The 15,845-nt window shown below is 26.2% G+C and overlaps 1 protein-coding gene across 3 annotated transcripts; it reads left to right on the top strand.

Moving 5' to 3' along the window:
• The first annotated feature begins 48 nt into the window (after positions 1-48).
• Positions 49-3,251, top strand: LOC100571182. 3 transcript variants are annotated; one of them, XR_001679814.2, is made up of 3 exons: positions 49-345; positions 1,571-2,259; positions 2,339-3,251. XR_001679814.2 is itself a non-coding variant. In XM_003245821.4 (2 exons), exon 2 carries the CDS (start codon positions 1,575-1,577, stop codon positions 2,001-2,003), a length of 429 nt encoding a protein of 142 aa, XP_003245869.1. In that variant the 5' UTR covers positions 49-345; positions 1,571-1,574; the 3' UTR covers positions 2,004-2,332. The 3 variants fall into 3 exon arrangements, 1 of the variants encoding a protein (XP_003245869.1); XR_001679813.2 differs by lacking the exon at positions 2,339-3,251 and having other exon boundaries at positions 1,571-2,024; positions 2,103-2,330; XM_003245821.4 differs by lacking the exon at positions 2,339-3,251 and having other exon boundaries at positions 1,571-2,332.
• Positions 3,252-15,845: the final 12,594 nt, after the last annotated feature.

The raw sequence follows: 15,845 nt of genomic DNA, 5'->3' as shown, positions 1-15,845 counted from the left end.
ATTTTTAAAATGATTAAAAAAAAAGTTGATAAGATAAAATAACACATTTTTGCTATCAAATTCTCTGATAAGGTCAACACCTGTGGTCACTGTATACAATTGTATGTAGGAGGTTATTTGTCACGTATATAATGCGGATTCGGTTCGTAAATATCAATAATTCTGGAGATAATTCTAATCAAAACATCAATATGTCATATTAACTATTAAGCCAGTCTCCCCTATATATAAAACCGCTTCAATGAAACGTTTATATAACAGTGCTCATGTTGTCAAGGAAAACGCAGTCTCATCGTAAACATTGTATTCAACAACAGTCTGAACAGAACTTTTCAAAATAACAATGTAAGTATATATCATTAGTATAGATATTATTTTTATGAAAAAAAAAAAATATATATATATTAATATAGGTAGCTAGGTGTACGTTACATATGGAACGATTCAAACGAATACGTGTACAATATTCAAAATTATAATACAAATTTTATTGCTGACCATTAGTTATGCTAACATAAAATAGTTATAAATCTAAATTAATATTTTTTACAATTACTTTTTTTTACTAAACTAAATTATTTATTCTAATTTTTAGAGCATTGAATTTTTTTTTTTGTAAATTACAATGTCTTCAATCGATTCAAACAATACACGGGATAGAACAATCAACGACGTTCTAGAATCTTTAGAATATGATCGTTTTAATCCTGAAATCACCTTTATGTTAGTAGGTGATTATTACCCATTTATGGTAAAGGACCACGTATTAAATATTTTAACCCATTCACTTGGAAATTATACATTAGTTGAACTGTGTATACAAAATGTAGGGGATCAAAAGTGGGTGTAGCAGTGCATGTTTTCATCATGAAAGATCTAGTGGTTATACGTTTTGAACTTACAATCCTTTATACCAGTTTGTTCGATTTAAAGATATACAAGCGTTTAAAGATTATTGTTATTATACACAATGTATAGGATGTACACGGCTCTTATCAAAAGGAGTAGATTTACAAAGTAACCCGTTTCCTCCTGGTATTGACACCGTACCTGTACCCGCAACATATTCAAAATTTTTTGTTTTGGAAAGGATGAGAAATATATCTCATAAATAAAAAAAACTAATAATAAAACAATTGTTTAAGATGTTTGAGAGATACCGTTTTTTCCTACGAAATAAAAAAAAATATATTTCACATTTCTCATTTTATATTAACATTTTATATAATATAAATGTATAACATTAAATTATCTTAAATGTATACACTTTAAAACTTAAATCAATTGTATTGTTATTTAATATATATTGTAAAAATGCTGTTGAAGGATAATAGTAAATATTAAAATCACTACGACTCTTTTGATGATATTTTTATTTATAATATTATTTATATTATATTTCATATGATGTTGGAAAATATAAATATAGATAAACTTTGAATTTTAAAATTGTTTTTGATTTTACTTATATTGTATGCGATAAGGTCTTATAACTCTAATTTTTTTTAAATACCTGAATATGATTGATTTAATTTGAATATATATATATATATATTTTTTTTTTAATTAGAAGGATGACTATTCCAAATGATGTAGAACCAAATGTTCGGAATCCAAATATTCCATATGAAACCTTTCGACGTATGACATTTTCATTCACGTATGATGAACAGGAAATATTAGATTTATTCAAGTTAAATAATTCTAATTTTATACTTAAAGAAATTTATCTAAGTATAAGCCTGGGATCAATAGCAAAACGTTATTGTTCATTGTTTTGCCTACGCATTGATGAAGAGAACAATAATTATCAAATCAATTTGATGGGACTTCATCGTCAATTTCAGACTATTATAGGTCTTCAAACATATAACCAATTTAGTCGATGTGTGAAATGTCGTAAATATTTGACTGTTATTAGTTTTAATACGTCATATCCTGTAACAAGGGTTCCATTTTACTCATACGAGATAAAACTGTCAGAGATAGATATGACTCTATAATCCATTCCATTTCTAATTTGGGTAAATATAATAATTACTATAAACATAGTTTGATTTCATTAATAGTTTCCCAATCGTATGATTATACAAACATTTCAGATTTGGAAGATATTATTTATAATCACATCCACATGATAGAGTAAAAAAATTACTTATTCACATACATTTGGATCACGGATGATGAAAGTACGATAGTAACATAGTGTTATAGCTGTTATTAACTTACAATATCTGGTCGCATGAACATAATCATTGAGTGAGTCTCACACACACACACACACACACACACAAACACATATACTATAATAAAATATTCAACTTTGTTTTCATAATAGATTGTATATTCGTAAATTTTTATAAGAAATACCTTCTGAAGATAATGATTTACTATGAAATACAATGGGTTTCGTGTACAGATGGTACCAGTTCCAGCAGCCTGTGAAAAGGCTCCATGTTACGATTGTTTACTCGATCGTTTCATGTGTCGCTAAAACAGCTCGTTAACATTCTTAGTAAATCTAAATTTGGTTATCCGATGACTTCAACATGGTGAATTAAATACAATCTATTCAAAACATATCATAGTGGATCAGAATATTTGGAAAAATTAAAAAAACTATAACTATAAATTACAGAAAAAAAAAAATGCAAACAAAAGAAAATTAAAAAAAATATATATATTCTAATGTTTCAAAGTTTACATAGAGTATAGATTACATATTCTTTTAACTTGAAAAATAATAAAATACCTGATTTATATTTATATTTTTTCACACATTTCGCTAAGCAAAAAAAAACTGAATAAAAAGTGAATTATATTGTACAGTGTATTTAAATAATCAATCACTGATATTATCACAGTTTTATATATTTTGAAAATATAAAAAAACAGTAACTATATTATGAAGTTAACAATGAAAACATAAGTACTAAAAGAAAATAGTCAAAGAACTGATTATTATTACCGATAATTATGAAGTACCTAAAATTAATTTATAAATATATAGGAAAATATATATTAAATATAAAAATTGACTAAACTGTGTACAAATCATGAAAAAAAAAAACAATAATTATAAATTAATCAATTATAAAATATGTTAATAACATGTTTGATGACTGGTTAGCTAAACTTTACAAAATAATAATAATAAAAACGTACAAAGATTACATTTAGCTAAAAACAGAATAATATTATTATACAAACGAATGTATAAGAAGTTGCCTATAGAGACCCCTCAATAAAAAAAAAAAAATATTAAATAAAATATTAATATGACATAATATATTTAAGAAAAATATTATTAATAAAGAAAAAAAGGATATATTATATATATATAATTGAAATAGAGTTGTTTGATATGATGTTAGAATAATTTAATACATCACCTCTTATATATTTGATGTTTACAGTTGTATTATGGGAAGGATGAGGAAAACTATTATTTTAAACCATCAGAATCAATAGAATTAATTGAAATTGGAAGATTTAAAAAATGCTCGAAAACATTTTTGATTAAGAATAGTTTAGAATTTATTGTCTATGAACAATTTTTAAACCATACTTTAGATAAAATAATTTTAAAGTTAAAACAATCATCTCAACAGTCATCTATAAAATTTAATTTGCATGTAGAAAGTGTATACAAACAAATAATTACACAAGAAGTACAGAACATGGTATTTAAAACTTCAAATATACTTGCAAGTAATTCATCCAATTTCAATAAAATATTAAATAAAATGTTTAATAAAATATTAGCTGAGGTTGACACATTTGTTAGCAAAAAATCTGACTGGTCGTTTGTAAAAATAGATAGATTACAATTAAGAATTAATATGATAAATCCTCTCAAAGGAAATACTTAACTCCATCTAAGTTTAAAATGTTTTAATATTCCATACCGCTAATGATATAAACTGGATAAATTATGCAATTAAAGAAAAAAAAAACTTGATACGGTAGTGTAGTAAAATTTATTAGAAAAATGTGTTGAGATAAAAAAAAACTACAAACTGAAAACAAATAATTAATTTAACTTTTTTTCTGACTTTTATTATAAAAGTATTACATATTATACATAAAAAATCTTTATTTAAAATATATCTGATGATGTAATCCATGAATTTTGACATGAATCAAAACCTAACCATTTAACAAACATTTTATTTCCAACTTTTTTTACAATATGTTCAACAAGAAAGGTGTTTGGAAAATCAGTTAATTTAATTTCCTGTTCATAAAAACCACCTAAGATTATATTGTTTGATTCATCCTTTAGTTGATAAGTTACTGGATTTGTGTGTAAAACTTTTGAAACTGTAAATATTTCCGTTGTCCAATTTGGTGTATATCCTTTACTAAATATATGTTTATACTTAGATATTCGTACTTTATCGTTAACTTTAAATTTTGGTTTATATAATGTATCATTTATTTGTGATATTAAATGTAATTATGTTTGTATCCATTCGAGCTTAATTCGGTGTACATTTGATTGTTCTATGTTTTGTATAATTGTTGTTATTGTGTTATACCAATTCCATGTACCTGTTGCAGTAAAATGTTTATATATATTATTTTTCAGAGTTTGGATCACACGTTCGCATATTGAATATTTGATTACACTGTATGAACTGTAAAGTCTAATTTTATATTTTTTCATTAAATTTTGAAATTGAATATTATAAAATTTTGTACCGTTATCTGTCTGTAACAATTTTGGATGAGCTTTTTTCAATATATTAAACATACCTTTTGTACATTCTTTTGATGTTTTATTTTTCAACGCCTCCACCCAAACGTATTTACTATATGTATCTGTAACAACTAAAATATACTTAAAACCATAATTTTGTCTAGAATGAGATTGCATATTCATTAAATCAGCTTGCCAGAGATCATCAATAAACCGTGTTACCACACTGCGTCTAGGAAATATTTTTCATTTGTTACACTTGTATTGTTATCCACATTAATACGTTTAGAGCTCGATAAATGTTTGTTAATTGGCGTCAAGTTAAATCAAGGATTTTTAATTTTAGCTATTTCATCTTTTAACTGTTTTTCCTCATGTTTCATTCGTTCGTACAGAGGTCTTACAACTTGTACCCATTTAAAGTATTCTGAGGTTTTAGGTTTTCCATCTGCTTTTAAATGAACACGTGATGTTTTCAAAATTATAGTATTCATAGTATTTATAGTATTTATTAAGCAACTGTAAGTTACCATGGTTAAAAGTCACTGAGTTATCTCCTAATGAATATAATAATACATTTTCTATACAAGTAGTTGATATTGAAAACAATAATGATCCTATGATATGTTTTATTACACTGGAAGAGGGTTGTTGTGAAATTGAAGATATTAAACAACGAGTTAAGAAGCAAATAGATGCATATAATAGTAAAAATTTAACATTCGACATTACGGTTGATCCTAGTGATTTCAGATCATTTATAAAATGTAATGGGATACTACACTTTGAGTATCCATATAGTATAGCACCTGTATTCGGTGTTGAAAAACAAGTATATAAGCCATACTTTGAAATTCTTCGATCCGAAAAAGCTGTAAATTTAAACACAATTAATTCTATAAAAGCAATGTGCAATGTAGCTCAAGGATGATTCAACAACCATCTTCAGAGTCATTCGATTTATGAGTTTTTCCCAAGTGAAAAGACAGGGTCGAAAGTAATTCAGTCACCACCAAATTTAATATATTACAAATTGAATAAAACAAATATTGATTCGATAACCATTCAGCTAGTTGATCAAGACCATAATCCGATTAGTATAATCGGATTACAAAAAGGACTTAAAAATACGTTTACAAAAGATTGTAGTATATTTGACCATTGTAATTTAACAAACGTTAGATTATTTCTGAACTCGATAGCTTATCCATACGATAATTTGAATTTAGATTTTTCTAAAAATAATTTCACCTTATTATATAATATGTATAGTACGTTGTTTCAAGAATCGTACTATGAAAAAAGTATTCGTACCTAACCCGATATTGAGTCCATCTACTTTTCTAGCAAACGCACCAATTATAGTTATCGACACTTCGAAACAGAACGATTCAGCCACAGCCTCCGCAGTTGATGTTCAATTGGAAATTGAAGCTTCAAAATCGCTTACTGGTGTAACTGCTTATTGTTTATTAATTCATGATCGTATTGTAGAATATGCACCTTTTACTAGAGAAGTAAGAAAACTTGTATAAATATTTTTTAGAATTATTAATATATAATTGTATTAGTAAATAAAATAATATTTAATAAATAATATGTATATTTTATCCAATTTTTTTTTTTACCTAAAACGTAATATATTACTAAACTAAAAGAAAAATTACATACCTATATATTTTGTTTGTATAACAAATGATACTCAGATGACATCAGTGTAATAGCACATATAGACACAGTTCTGTGATGTGTTGTACAATCACAAATACTGTTATCATACTTTTTAAAAAAAATTGTGTTACACGGTGCTCAGAACATGCATTAGGGTTTTTGAAATATTGTGTTACACGGTGAGAGCATGTAGAAATGTTCCCTTGAACTGAAGAAATCTCCCTGTAAAAAAGGTGCTCAGAACATACAAATATATACTACTTATATTATTTTCTTATAATAAAATATTGGGAGTCAAATATTAATTTGATTTCATAATTATATTTCCATAATCACTACAGGTACCTAGAAATAATAAAACAGATTGCTAACTCATGATAATATAGTTGAAATTAAAATCGACCATTTTCATGAGAATTACGGGTTTTGTCACCAGAACATTCAGGCCCTTGCGGTTATTGCCTATTTTCATACTACCTACAATCTTCAAAAAGAATTTCGATTAATTAGATTACCAATTTTTGTCATTATTATATTATTATAATATGATCAAATGTCTGTAGGTTTTTATACTGTTACTTTATTGGAATGAAATCACAGTACATACTTTTCAAATTAAAAGATTTAAAACCAATAAATTAGCTAAATAAAATGCATGCTAATTTCTTTTCGCATTATATGGCAAATTATTTGTACGTATTAAGAGTTTTTGGGGAGTTATTTTTTGTATTCAGCTAGATAATATTATGTTTAAAAATACCGGCATACCTACCCTGCAAAAAAGTCTGCGCACGCCTATGATAGCGTGTTAGGTACGTGCAAAGCTGGGCAGTAACTAGTTAAAAAGTTAAAAGTTAAGTTAAAAGTTATCAAAAAAAGTAACTTTTAACTTAAAAAAAAAATAGAATGTAGAAAATAACTTAATTAGTAACTAAGTTATTTATTTTTATAAATAATTGTAACTTAACTTAATTATTTTGTTCAAATGAAAGTTATTTGTAAAAAGTTACTTACGAATTTTCCTATTATGATTTATGTGATTTATGAACTGTATATTATTTGCATTGATATTTCTGAGAACCGCGACGGGCGTATATCTACCGACGATTGTAGTAGGTATGTATATTATTGTATTTATTACTATACTATAGGCATATTATTATAGGATACATATACTAATGATTAATATACTATATAGATATATTGTAATTACTAATTAGTAGTATTATACTATTATAGTGAATAGTGATTATTATTATTTACTTATTACTTATTTGGAATATAACTAGGAAGTTTATATTTTCTAGTTTCTACTATGAAATGACAACACTTAAGACTTATGTTACATTGTTACTAGTGTACTGTGTACATTGGGTAGGTAGGTAATAAGACCAGTCCTGTAAAGAATACTTTTAAAAAGTACTTGAGTAAATACTCAAATACACTTTTTTTTAAGTAGGTATTTAAGATACTACTCAAATACTTTGAAAAAGTATTTGGAATACTTTTCAAATACTTTTGGTTTCTAAAGTGGGTTTCTAAGTATCGTAATATAAACACATAGGTAGTAGGTAATCTAATAGTTTTAAAGGGAATTTTATTATTCAATATTCAATAACTTTTTTTAGAAATCTGGTTTTCACAAACCTTTGGGCTTCGGCTAACACAGAAATACAGAATATAAAATAAAACTATTAAATATTATTGTAGTTGACAATAATATTTTTTCAACCAATTATTTCGAATAAAAATAAAATGTTCGAAATAAAAAACCAAAGTATTCAATACCAAAAAGTATTTAAAACACCATTCAAAATACTTCATGCTGAAAGTATTTAAAAAGTTATTCAATACTTAAAAAAGTATTTGAATACTTTTACTAAAATTCTTTTACATAAATACTTTATATTACTTATGCCGTGTTTTCTACAAACTACACTATAAATTATTTTAGTATTATATTGGGATATAAAGAAAATAATATATAAGAATTAATTGTTGTCAACTTTATAAGTCTCTATATTATATAATATATTAATATCAGCTTATGTAGTAGTGTGTCAACTGGTGTGAGTGTGTAACTACGAGGGTTCCAGGTTCCAACAGTAAATTTAGTCATTCGTCAATGTAATCCTTTGAGCATTAATGTGTTATAGTACCGAGTGCCGATACTGAAATAAAATATAAAGACTATAAAATAATATAGTCTGTGCATTTGTTATTAATTTCTTTTACTTTATAACAAAACTAGTGGTTTTCCTCCGATGAGATAAAAAACCGTTTATGAGTAAGTGAAAGGTATTTAAAAAAATAAAAGTAACTTAACTTTTAACTTAACTTAGTTATTATTTTCATGAAAATTTGTAACTTAACTTAATTACTCAAATTCAGTAACTCAGGGGCGCCATTTGGGGGGGGGGGGGGCAGGGTGTGCACTCACACACCCTGTAATTTTGTTGTCCACAATTGGCCTAGGCCTAATTAATACTATGGCCAGATGGCCTTCAGTTTGCCAATCTTTAATTGTGCATGCACCGCAGCTATTCACTGATAATCATAAATAATATTATAATATTGTGTTCTTTAATTTGATAATTGATAAATTGATATCGGTATCACTTTATCCACTGGCACACACAAATATTTGTAAATGGTAAGTGGCTACTGACAGGGGCGGACTGGCTATTTTTGGCCTGGAGTGCAAAATTAATTAGGGGCCCGTAATTTTTTTTCAAACCTACCTAAATGAGGAAAGAGCCCTTAGTTTTATAAGTAAATATAAAAAAAAAAAAATTAAGAATAACATGTTGTTTATTTGTAGAGATGTTGAAATATGTTATTTTATTTTTATTTTGTATAATACCGTATTATACCAGTATTATACCGTATACCGAATGTGGTAATCGGGGGCCCGGATCATAAATACAAACGGAGGCCCGGCGTGCTACTTGGTGTATAGCACCTTGGGCCAGTCCGCCCCTGGTTACTGATAGACAAAAGACATAAAAATAATAATATGCATCTATTCTATCTAAAAATATCTTTACTATACACTATACAGTATATACACAGGATGTATGATCGGTAAAATGTAATGTGTTAACTATAAAAATATGTTTTTATTAAGTATGTTTTTGATACTGTAATGAATCTGTAATGAATAACTGAAAACAAGAAACGTTTTTTTAACGATTGGCCTGGAGGTGGGAAAAAATTGGCCTCTTTAATTGTTTGCACACCTTAAAAAAAAACTGAAATGGCACCCCTGCAGTAACTTTATAAAACTAACTTTAACTTAGCTAAGTTATTTTTTATTTTAGGATAACTTAACTTTAACTAGTTGAAAAAATTGATTAACTTGCCCAGCTTTGGGTACGTGTTACAGTAACTTAAATTATACATATTACAGTCAGTGCTCGGAATGGAAAACTTTCTGAACCGGAACGCTATACATTATTATTAAATACACGTAAAAAATATATCTTTTATGTAAGTATATATATATACCATATTACAATATCATATTACAATTTTCGTCAGTAAATAAATATTTAGTTACATTATTAAAACTCAAAAAAATAAAAATTAGTCATGTATTAAAACTAAAATGTTCAATAACCTTACCACGATATACATAACCTAACATAAGTACTAATTATTAATTTATTATAATAAAGTCCACAATGGTTCATACTTCTTTTCTATTTTTTTTCTCTTTTACGGCTGTTAGCGGAATGTCGGCCTTTTAATAACCTAAACTTGACATACTTTTGTGGGTTGAATTCTGATAGAGGTGGTCCTACGCAATTAGTAAATAACAGTGTAGCAGCAAATACTATGGACAGTGAAGTTTTAAGTTTAAGTTCGGTGACTGGTGATACAAAGCATAAAGTTTGTCCATAAATATTTTGAAATGATTTATATCATTAGTTTATACAGTTTTAACACACTTGTTTATTTGTAAAAAAATCTCCATCATCATCGTCATTAGGGCGTTTTTTGACCCAATTTAGTAAAAATAAACTCATATTTTTAAGAAATTTTACTAAAGAAAGCACAGTTATCGATCGAACGGTCACGTGATATCTACTGTTGTGGTCTACAATTGAATAGTATTTTATAAAATGTATAGTACCTACAAACTATTAGGTACTATAATTTATACTACTATATAGGTAATATAACTAGTAGATGCGGCTACGGGAGTATTAACGATAAGTAATATTTTATTACCTATTGGCAATAGGTAACTAATAAGTAACAACTGATAAGTGCGATTTTCCGTTTTTCAAATGTATAAAATTTCCAAGATTAATTTTTAAAACATGAAACTTTCAACGAAGCGGAACGCTAAATTTGACTTTTTTGTGAACAGTAACGCTATACCTATATAAATGAGTGACGAACCGGAACTGCGTTCCGCCGTTCCGGTCCATTCCGATCCCTGATTACAGTGGCATAATATCGGTTATTAAATATTAGTTATAATAAAAATTATAATGTAACGATTTAAAATAATAATAATATAATGCCTACCTTACGACTTTATAATAGGGCCTAGATTTGAATGCAAAATGCATTGATTCCAAGTATATAATTCGATTCATGTAACACAGTAACAACTAACAGATATACTTCATTTTTTAACATTTTCCGGTCATTTTTAGTGCGTATATTAACACATTGACGGATCAGTTACTACTTCTATAGCAGTCATACTAATTTAAGTCGTAATATGATTGAACGACACGCCTTGAGAGAGAATTGTAAAAGAAAAGCCCACGCTAATATTTCTACCAGGCCATTAAAAATTATACGAACTAAATTAATTAAAGATAATCTGACAGTTATGAAATTACGTAATTTTCACGAAAATCGTGAGGAATCACGAGTTTTACTTTGTAAAGTAGTTATGATATAACATTGTATTATTAATAATTGTAATATTGAATAGTTTTTATTTAAAAAAAAAAAATTTTAATTGTATCCTCGAACAAAATAAAATATATTTTGAAATTATAAACTTGGCAACTTTTTTTAGAGCATTTTTTGATAGATTTAATCCGGGCCCTAATTATGAGTACCTATAGGAAAGATTTATACTATAAACTTTAAACTTATATAGGTAATATATTATATTATTATAGCATATACGATTCGTGGGTTGAGAATGAAAAGGTTCTATGTCACAATATCCAATTGTTCAGCAGAGTGATTTTTAACTTTAATACCAAATATCTTTTTTTCAGGTTACTTTATGAATATAATCATAATTTTAATGAATAAATAAATACAATTAGTGTTAGATATATTGTTAGTATTAAGTATTAGATATCCACACATTTTATAAAACCCAAAAAACTGGAAAAAAATTTTTATAAGAATATAACAGTTCTGTGTATAGAACCTTTTCTTTCTTCCAACTAAATGATATGATGTATATGGAACATTTTTCTTTTTTTGTAATTCCATACAATATTTTTACTTCATATCAGAGTTACCCACACTTGTAACATCAATATTTTTAATGAAATTTATTTTTACATTGTTTTAATATTCAATCGAAAACAATTAGGTACCTATTAAAAATTTGAGGGAATAAATAATTAAATTGCTTAATGTACCTAATTTTATCTACCTAATTTTATTATTTTAATTTTATTGCAGATTGAGACGACATTATAATTTATAACCCCGCTAATACTATAACTATAATAAGTAATTTATATTAAAACAAAATTATAAATATAAATTGGTGGCAATTGAAGTTGATAACATACCTACTAAATAGTTTTTAAACTCAATTTTTTATAATAAGATAATATTAATATTATTAAGTCTATATTATATTATTATGCCTACTTTTACAAAAATATCGTACGATATGATTGTAATTTTTGTTTTTATTGTATCATCAACATGTATTATTGATGATACCTTTTAATACTAACCAACATTGAATGACATGACGATAAAACCTTTTCAAACTTACGTAAACTTATCGGAATAAAAAAGTTCTATCGAACTAAAACTATAATCACGATTCAGTAATTTTTCATGACATAAAACCTTTTTATTTTCTGTATCTTAAGTATTGTATGTAGAAATACCGTTTTTGAATAAAAAAATGCACAATTGAAAATTAAACAAATGTATATTTGGTAACTATAGGTAGGTACCTATGCAAAAAAACCGATTTTTTAAAAAAGTTGACATAGAACCTTTTTATTCTCAGCCCGCGAATTATAGAAGGCAAGTGCTAACTAGTAATAGTTTGTATAGCAATATAGTACTCTATAATATTATACAAGTATAGGTACTATAGGTATATTATATTTTAATTGTATTGTTTAAACTTTAAATTATAATTTATAAATTTTTATATAGTATATATAATTTGAAAATGGATTAGTTTTTGTTCTAGATTTTTTTCACGATGTTTTTATTCAATACAACACACATGATCGTTTGAGTTAATATATCTATCTATATCTATATATATATAAAAAGACTTTTCCTGGGTGATTCATCATCGCCTAGCCGGAACTGCTGAAGCTATGGATATGAAATTTGTCGAAATTTGCATTTTAAAGAGGTGCTCAAACGGGGATCTTGAGGTTCACGATGAAAATTGGAAATTTTATTTTTATTTATTTTTTAAATAGTTGCCATTAGTTACAGTCTACAGTAGAAATTAGTATTTATTTATTATTGGTTTCCATTGGTTATTTGGCAGATCAGGTACAAGGTAGCACTAAATCGAATTATTGAACATTGCAGCAAGTTACACCCAAAAACAGTTGAACAATCATAATTTTTTTAAGTTGCAATTTTTTACGGACAACGGAGTGCACGGGTTCAGCTTGGTATGAATGTTTGTGTATAGATTAAACCTCTAAGAAGAAGACAGACTAATTTAGGAATGGTTAAATTTGATTTTTTTTATTCATCTGATATTAGTAGTTATGTTAGGTTAGGATTTTGTATTAATTGATTATATTAATAGGCGTTAAAAGTTAAGATACATTTTGAATACCATACACCGAATATTAAATAACCAATAGAACAAAGTTTGAATCATATATAAAGTTGGTACATATTTTTACGAGCAACGAAGTGAACGGGACCACCAAAAATATATTTACAATTAAAGCCTTTTTGAGTTAGGATTTTGTATTAATTGATTATATTAATCTACCATAGGTGGAATACGACAAACTTGGTATAACTTTGATACTATAAACTTAAATCATAATCATACACCTACGTACAAACAGCACAGGGTCCGCGATCTACCGTAGGTAGATTGCCTACCTGTTTATATACTGCTGCGAATCAGAATTTTTATTCCGGGAAACGGAAAAGTTAAGATACATTTTGAACGCCACACACCGTATATTAAATAACGAATTGAACAAAGTTTGAGTCATATAGAGTTGGTACATTTAACGGGCAACGAGGTGCATGGGGTCAGCTATTTTTAATAAAAATATATTTATCATTAATACCGCTAGGCAGAAACATTTCAATACGTTTCCATTAACCGTTTATTGTATATTTACTGCCGATCACATAAACGATAAAATTTGAATAAAAAATTATACATATCATCGCCCGGAGAAAAAATAACCAACCAATCACGAGCGAAGCTGTGACGGGTCGGCTAGTATACAATAATATTATGGTACTAAGATTTATATACAGCTATTTTATTTATTAATTTAAAAAGACAAGGAGAGGTTCGCATTTATAATATAAATAATATTATATAAGTTAATTTGTATTAAATATTTATTTTAAAATTTACAATTATCTGAGGTGCTGTTAATGAACGGTCTCCTCTTTTCGTGATTCATGTTTGTATATATTTTTCTATGTTATCCTTATTGCTTATTGTTTTTATTTTGTAATATATTATTTAAATAAAAAATAAAAAAAATTTGCATTTATCATAATTTTAATGAATATTTTGATTATTATAATAATCTTAACATATTATTAAACTAAGTCCATTTTTCTCACTGTATGCTTAGATTATTACTTGTAAATTTGAGGGTGTAAACAGCTTGATTTTTCAACTTGTATAGGCTATAGATAGGTAAAGGGTAGCACACACATGACTTTTTTAGCAAACGAAAAAAGACAGAAATTTTTTTTTTGTCAATCTAAATGGTTGAAAGTCGTTACATTTTTTTTTTTTAGTAAGAATCCATTTATTACATGAACATAAAATTTACATAACAAACAAAGAGATTATCTACCTTCTAAAAGTGATGCTTGTGAAGGTAGAGAGTGACAAATTACTTACAAATAATAATTCACGTATTTTTACGTTCAATTTCTATACGATATAAACAAAAAAATATATTTGTCAAGTTATTAATTTGAGATGAGTATAGTTAAAATTAGTAAATAATAGTAAAGTAAAAGTAAAATGGTAACAGTGTACATTATGATAAAAGTTCAATAAAATGGTTTTTTATAAATTAGAAACTAGAAAGGCACATTGACTCTTTATGTGATTTACATACTAATTAAAAAAAAAAAAAAAATGGATTAACTTTTTTTAAACTGAGTTAAGTTTCTATATTAACTGTCAACTTATCGAGTTAAATTTATAATTTCTTAACTGTTAACTTTTAACTTATCGATCTTGTGTCCTCTTAACTTAACTTGAGTTAAATATTTTCATTGACTAGCCCACCTTTGTATAATAATGCCACTAAGTATATAATATAGTATTTAATATTTTTAGTTTTTTACTATTTTATATTTTTATATTATATTGGTTATTTATAAAAAAAAATGTTTTCATATTTTTAAAACGAGCAGAAAAAAATAGATACGTCAACAGCCATACAATTATATGGTCCTTATTTAGAATTATACGATAATAATATACCTACTTATGAATATAAACGAAGATAAAAAGTACATCTCTCTTATATCTACAGGTGCTTGATAATCGACAATAATTTTTATATCATGAACCCTAAAATGTTATAGTAAAATTGTATTTTTATAAATTATTTTATCATAATTTATTATAATAACGCGGATTTTTATGCAACTGTATAGAATTATGTTTAATTATTTTAGTTTTATGTTTGGATTTTAGTCAATAATTTTTAAGAATCAAATAACAATCCTTCCCAGATAATCACAACAGTTTTTCTTGCATATTTCTGCATATGATGATATTTACATATATATCTGTATAATTGACTAAGTTGAATATTATTATTGCATATTGAAGTGAAATTAAACTATATATGTTTACTGTTATCAAAAAATCCTGATGAAAGAGTAAAATAATATTTCGTCGAGTCGAAAATTCTATCGATTACGGTCTATGAATACCAATTAGTTATCGGTAAACTATAATATGTATTTTATCATACATACCCCTACAATGTGAGAATTCTATATTAAGGTATTTGGGAAATTAAAAAAAAAAACGAAATGATCTAAT

This window comes from Acyrthosiphon pisum, chromosome A2 (assembly GCF_005508785.2).
Source record: "Acyrthosiphon pisum isolate AL4f chromosome A2, pea_aphid_22Mar2018_4r6ur, whole genome shotgun sequence".
Classification (NCBI taxonomy): domain Eukaryota; kingdom Metazoa; phylum Arthropoda; class Insecta; order Hemiptera; family Aphididae; genus Acyrthosiphon; species Acyrthosiphon pisum.
The sequence above is the reverse complement of the archived record's forward strand: the minus strand, read 5'-3'. Positions and strand labels throughout refer to the sequence as shown.